Consider the following 6,639-nt stretch of genomic DNA (forward strand, 5'->3'; position numbering starts at 1 on the left):
AATATTAATGTTTAATTTTTGAATAAAAAAAGAAACATTGTACAATAATATAAATAATAATAAATAAACGGTAAACATAGAATACAGTTATAAAATTAATAACAATTATCAAGTAGTATTCACTATAAATAATAAATAACTATTAATTGACTAGATATAAAATATAAAGTATTTAAAAAACAATATCAAAATAGATATATTACAGATGTTACGGTTTAGTAATTTTAAATAAAGCAGCACCTACATTAAGATTGAACAGACGCTAAAATTAGATTAATTCTTCATACTCAGATAAAAGAAAATATCCAAGAATATAATTACTGTTAATGATTATACTGAGTAAATAATGCATTCTATATTATAATTTAAAGGGATCAGTAAAAATAAAACTTATTTATAACCTATGAAAATAAATATTGTTTTTTCTAATATTTTTTTTTATTTTTCATCTTCTTCCTCTTCAGACTTTTCATCATTAGATTCTTCATCTTTTTTTAAAAGTAATGGAAACATTCCTAAAAAGCAACCTAGAGTAACTCCAAGTGTTCTTCCCTAATAATAATAAGAATTAATATAAAAACTTAAATAATGTATTTAGTAGTAAGCCAACCAAAGTATAACTGAAAATAAAAAAATAATATTACTTTTTATTTTAAATATAAATGAAATTTAAGTATACACTTATCAGTTTCAAACAAAAATAAATGTTTATAGTAATTTTAAAAAATCTATTGTTTTCTTGTTGATATAATTTATAAATAGAAATATTTCTTAAAAAAATGTGTAAGTAATTAAACGAAAAATGTACTTAATTTTCAATTAATACTTTTGGTTTTATATATTTTTAACCTTACTAAATTAGCAGCTCGTCTACTACACTTCATATCCAATTGAATAGGTGTTAGATTAGGAGGTTTTAAACCAAGTTTGATTACCAATTGTTCCACATAATATGAAGAGCCAATTCCAAGTATATCAGAAAAAGTATTACCAATTGCGGCTGCAGCCATTGTCGATATTGTAATTACAGCACCAACTGTTCTTTCAATTGATTCACCCTAAAAAAATATCTAAGGTCATACGCACATACATACTATATATTAATAGTAGTAAAGCTATTAAACTAAACAAAAACTATTTAATTGTTTTCATACACATATTAACATCACTGAGTTGTCCAAAAATCCAAACATAATGAAAGGAATAGCATTTTGTAATCCCACTGCAGAAAAAACAACAACATTAATTTAAATAAGTATTTAAAAATCCAACTAAGCAATGTAATTAAAAAAAAAACTTGTTTAAGTTAAAATATGCGTATAATGTTTAACTAATGACCTACTTATGCAGCCATAGATTATTTAGGATAATTAAAAAAAAAAAAAATAGTATTACATACCTCTAAATAATTGTGCTCTAGTTGGCTCTGGTACTGTCTCCGCTAATTTAAATAATATATATTTAATATAATTAAATTGTAAATATAATAATTACATTGATAATTTATTTTATTTTTTTTTAATAAGTTGAATTATAATGGTTAGTAAATATTGATATTTATCTTACTGTTAGTTTCTTCTATCCATTGTAAGAAAGAAATGATATTTAGAAAAAAAATAATATTAAAACGATGAATTAGCAATATATAATTTAATATTGTAAATTTGTAATGTTAATTTATTTTAAATATTAAATAGGTAAATACCATATTTTTTTAGTAACCATTCTTCTGGCAATGGGCAGTAAGAGCCTGTTGGATCTACATCTCCTAATTCAGGTACTTTACTGGGACGTCCAAACTTTGAACGCCATCTGAACCCTGCTAATTGACCTATAGGTATAAAGTTAATAAATCTATGCATGATGAAAGATTTTAAAATCTAATTACAGCTTAAAAGTAGGTATGTAGATAGGAATTATAAAGGAGTAGAGATTGAAATTATTGAATAAAGAACTCATGTAAACAGTCCAAAACATGATAGGTACTGAACCTCGATATTCTGCTTTGGTCTCTTCCGATTCATAATGATTTAAGCACCAAGCCAAATTATCTCTCTCTTCATTTGTCAGGTTTATTACTAATGCATGAGCCTTTTCCTTAGTTAATGATTTATCGTCATCCTGTTGTTCAGAGCTTGTAACTGCAGCTGTATATAGTCGACTGATCATAGGAACGTTTCTTTTTCGACTTAACTCCCATATACATACAGTATTTTTCCATACTTTATTTGATATAGAACACATTTTAAATTAAATAATTGAAATTTTTTTAATTTATCAATAAAATGAATATAAAAGTAATTATAAAAATTGTTTAAAGTTTAATAAGTGCCATGGTACATTTTTTTAATTAAAATGAAAACTCAAAGCTATTCAATTAAAAGTAATCCTAATAATAATAATGGTTACTCGTGTAAATAAAATATTACAAAATGAAAGTATAATTGTCACTACTCACTATAAACTGAGATATAGTAAGATATTATTATCTTAATAGTTATAAGCATAGAATTCCAAGTAACTGACAAGTAACAAGTTCATAACGTAAACAGTCTAACAGCGTCATCACTCGACAGACGACACCCACCCACATAAGTAGTTAAGAACTCAAGAACACATATGCCCAGTGCCCACCCATCAAATTTCAAATCAATACTTTGTTATTTTTTATAATAAATGTGTAGGTACGGAGTTTAGTAGTGATACCATAGAACACCAATACCATAGTGTTCTATGGTGATACCAAAATAATCCAATACCATGGTAGATAATTATCAAGGAATTTGGTATTAAGTTGTAGTTGTAACCTTATTTATAGACATGACGACACTGATAGCATAATACAGTAGGACATTAGGACATTATGACATACCAGTATACCACATTTTTATACTACTTTTTGTCTTACCAAATTTAAAATAGTTGTTCCAAAATAAAATTGTTTAAATTGAATTAATTTTCAAAATTGTTCATGGCAACATCAAAAATGTTCCCAAATCCGAAGTTAATTTTTTGTCCAAGTTAATGACCAATAACTTGAAAAATAAGTAGTATAATCTCTTTGATATTATAATCTCTAAATCGTAGATTTGAAATAAAATAATTATTTTATTTTAATCATTAAATAAATTCATTATTGTTATTTAAAAAATGTATTATTATATTAGTCTATTTAATATTATACACACGACTAATAATAATTCAATGAAATTGTGTTCGATTAGGCAATAGAATTGAAAGATGAAACTATAATAGTACTGATATATTATTGCGAACATTCTTGCAATTATATTGCCTAATTTGATCGCCGTCATACAGAGATTCAAATATGAGAAATTTCTATTAACATCAAATCACATTGTGTTTATATAATTTTAATTACATATTAACTTGTAAAGTTGACATTTTAAATATAGTTTATGTATAAATATAAAAGTATAATCATTTTGTTTGAAATTATAACTAACTTAAGAATGTACCTATTTAATGCCATCCAAAATTTCTCAAATTGATCCAAAATATTTCAGTAGATATTAATATTATATGATGATTTGATATTTACAATTATTATTCATTTCTATATTTTAAAATAAAAATAATAAAATTAATTTTGTCGAAAATCTGTGAAAGAAAAATCAATTCACCTTAATTGACAAGCTTTTTATAACTTATGGCTTTTGTTGTCGATATTATTTTTTGAGATAAAAAAAACTTGTGATTTCTGTTTTTATTCTCAACGAAAAAATATCAAATGACGGTTTGTAACAGCCTGATTGATATTATTTTACGTTGTAGTAACGTACCTATATTGCCTATATGTTTTGCCGTTTTATACGCATTATTACTATTCTAACTAACTGATATCAGTCACAATTTTGTATTTACATATCCACGAACTACTTTTTAGTTAACGTTTTATAAAATATTTAGCGTGTGCATTCACAAACTTTAAAAGTGTCTCACACAAATTACTAGTTATTTTTCTGGAGTCGACACTACTGTTAATGATAATAATAGTGAAATTGTTTCTCTTTCATTTGAATTAGCACCTATTGGTATTGATCAAAATCAAGTAAGTATTTTTTATAAATTGGTTAAAATAATTTAATATTATACATTCATACAGTATAATTATTAGTTATTATTAATTTAACAGTATTTTTAAATTAAAAGTTGATATGCGTTTGCTAATAAATCAGTGACAATTCAAAATTTAAGTGGAAAAAACCTCTTTATTTTATTAATCAATTGTTATTGGGCATATTGTATAGATATTGCATATTTTTGTCTAGTGACTGATATTAAGAAAAAAAGTCTTCCGTTGCACGTATAAAAATATATGAAGTATAAAATTATAATAAATTTATTAAAAATTAAAAAAAAATCTTATAATAATATTATTTAAAAATATAAAAATGTATTTATTTAGTTATGATAAATCTTTTATTTTTATATTTTAATTTATTTGTTTTAAAAATTAGGAATATCTGTAGATTTGTAATTGTTTCGTTTTATTTATACACCAAGTGGAAACTTTTACCATTTACCCTAGTGACTATCATAGGCGCAATTAGGGGGGTCTTGGGGGGCTTAGCTCTCCCAGTTTTATCCATAGCCCCCCCCAGTTTTTAAATAATTTTACTTGAAGCTTATTAAAATTATTGAAACCATTTAATTACAACTAACAAAATAATTTAATATTTATTGACGTTTATATTATATAACTACTCTATTGCATCTTATCAGTTATAATTTCCAATAGGAAATCGACAGTTTAAGGTTCGAAATGGTAGTTGCACATAATTGTTTAAAAGTCTAAAAAGATGATTTTGATTTTAATGATTTAAAAAAAGTTGTTGCCATATCTATCCAAATTTATATAAGCTGTTACAAATTTCAGTAACAATACTTGTAAGTTCAGCTACATGCGAACGCTCATTTTCCTCAATGAGGCGTATAACAAATTGGTTAAGAAGTAGTATGGGACAAGAAAGATTTAGTTATATATCTATTTTATGTATAGAAAGAGACATTGCTAATGTAATTGACACTCAGGTTATTGTTAATAAATTTTCAAAAAAGGATAGGCGTATTACTTTAATATAAAATAATAATACTATCATTATGTTATGTATTATGAGTTAGGTACTTACGTAATTTATTATAATAGGTATATGATAAAATAATTTTTTTTACTTTTTTACTGCATATTTTTTTTATTTAATATAATTTTGTTTAAAAACATTAATACTCATAATAAACAATACTTTTTATTGATAAATAGATGTATTATTTTTTTACGCTCTCTATTTTTATTGATTAGACAGTAGCATGTAAAAAGGAAGTGTTAGGAGGTTATGAGTGTTATGACATCCTCATTTTATTATATATTTATTATGAGTAAGTATGCATAGCTTATTTTTACTAAATTAATAACCAGGTTACTTAAAACTGTATTTTTAAAACATGCCTTCCTACCTTATTTACAAACAATTTAATATGTTGGGCTTTTACCACATTCCTCTTTAAAAATCTCTTATATAAACCATTGCTAGGTGATTATGAAGGGTAGAACATTTTTAGATTAAACATGAGACTTGTAAATATTTTTAGCCCCCTCAGATTTTTGACCCTTGTTGCACCTATGGTGACTATTCAGCTTACTATCTATCTAAACCCGAAACAACATTTTTATTGCGTTTCTATTTTTTTTTTTTTAATAATAGTTAATAGCTTATAAGTTTACTTTCTTAGGTTGTCAGTGCATTTTGCCTAATATCTAAGCTTTTTTAAAGGTTATTGATCCTCGAAATTATGATATTGGTTTGGTTATTAATGCTAATGGAGGTAGTTTGACTGATGAGCAAAAGCACCTAGTAAGTTATAAAATTCCTAACTACCTAATTACGGCCCTGGTTATCTATAAAAAGGTTTCACAGTATCTATACTAAAGTAGTCACATGTTTTCTTAGTACCTATTTAAAAATTTAAAACTAATACAATTTCTCTATTTCTCTTGTTTTTTCGTTTTATATTGTCAAGGATATAATATTTAAATGATGTAACCTAATTAACGAAATAATGACTAATAAAATCGACAATCGTTAATATATAATAATTTATTTATACTTAACAGAAGATTCGTTTGTTTATAGAATCACATAAAAATGTTCATGGTCGATGTATTGATCTACATGCGCTACGTATTGTTTAATGTTTTAAGAAATAATTGAAACATCATATACATTAAACGCGGTAAATTGTAAATACAACACCGGCGAACACAGCAAGGATAGGTATATAAACTATAGTCTTTAGGTATACTGTATAAGCCATCAGGATTGACAGGATTGTAAATAGATGTGTTATATATTATGTGGAACAATCATATATAACACATATATATTAGGTACAATCATTAGTCAGGTCTTACATAATATAATTAATGAAATAAATTTAAAAATATTTTTTGAAAGCATTTCGAAGGAGGTTTGAACCCTCAAATAAATATGTGGTTGTTGCCTGTACTGACCATGTTTTCTAAAATTATCTTCAACCAGTTCAACTTTAAACTCTATTAAAAACACTTGTATTTATAATTTAGTTGGATTATTATTAAATTATAAATATTGCAAAATA

General features: G+C 24.7%; 1 protein-coding gene across 3 annotated transcripts; it reads right to left on the reverse strand.

Annotated features, from left to right (window-relative positions):
• Positions 1–172: 172 nt before the first annotated feature.
• LOC113552938 (transmembrane protein 65) lies at positions 173–2,645 on the reverse strand. 3 transcript variants are annotated; one of them, XM_026955979.1, is made up of 8 exons: positions 2,459–2,645; positions 1,992–2,222; positions 1,706–1,831; positions 1,567–1,578; positions 1,400–1,441; positions 1,155–1,222; positions 855–1,058; positions 173–552 (listed from the first exon to the last, which is right to left on the reverse strand). In XM_026955979.1, the coding sequence occupies exons 1-8, from the start codon at positions 2,505–2,507 to the stop codon at positions 439–441; spliced, it is 846 nt and encodes a 281-aa protein (XP_026811780.1). In that variant the 5' UTR covers positions 2,508–2,645; the 3' UTR covers positions 173–438. The 3 variants fall into 3 exon arrangements, with proteins under 3 accessions (XP_026811780.1, XP_026811782.1, XP_026811781.1); XM_026955981.1 differs by having other exon boundaries at positions 1,992–2,645; XM_026955980.1 differs by lacking the exon at positions 1,567–1,578 and having other exon boundaries at positions 175–552; positions 2,459–2,644.
• Positions 2,646–6,639: the final 3,994 nt, after the last annotated feature.

The sequence above is a fragment of the Rhopalosiphum maidis genome, chromosome 2, assembly GCF_003676215.2.
Source record: "Rhopalosiphum maidis isolate BTI-1 chromosome 2, ASM367621v3, whole genome shotgun sequence".
Lineage (NCBI taxonomy): Eukaryota > Metazoa > Arthropoda > Insecta > Hemiptera > Aphididae > Rhopalosiphum > Rhopalosiphum maidis.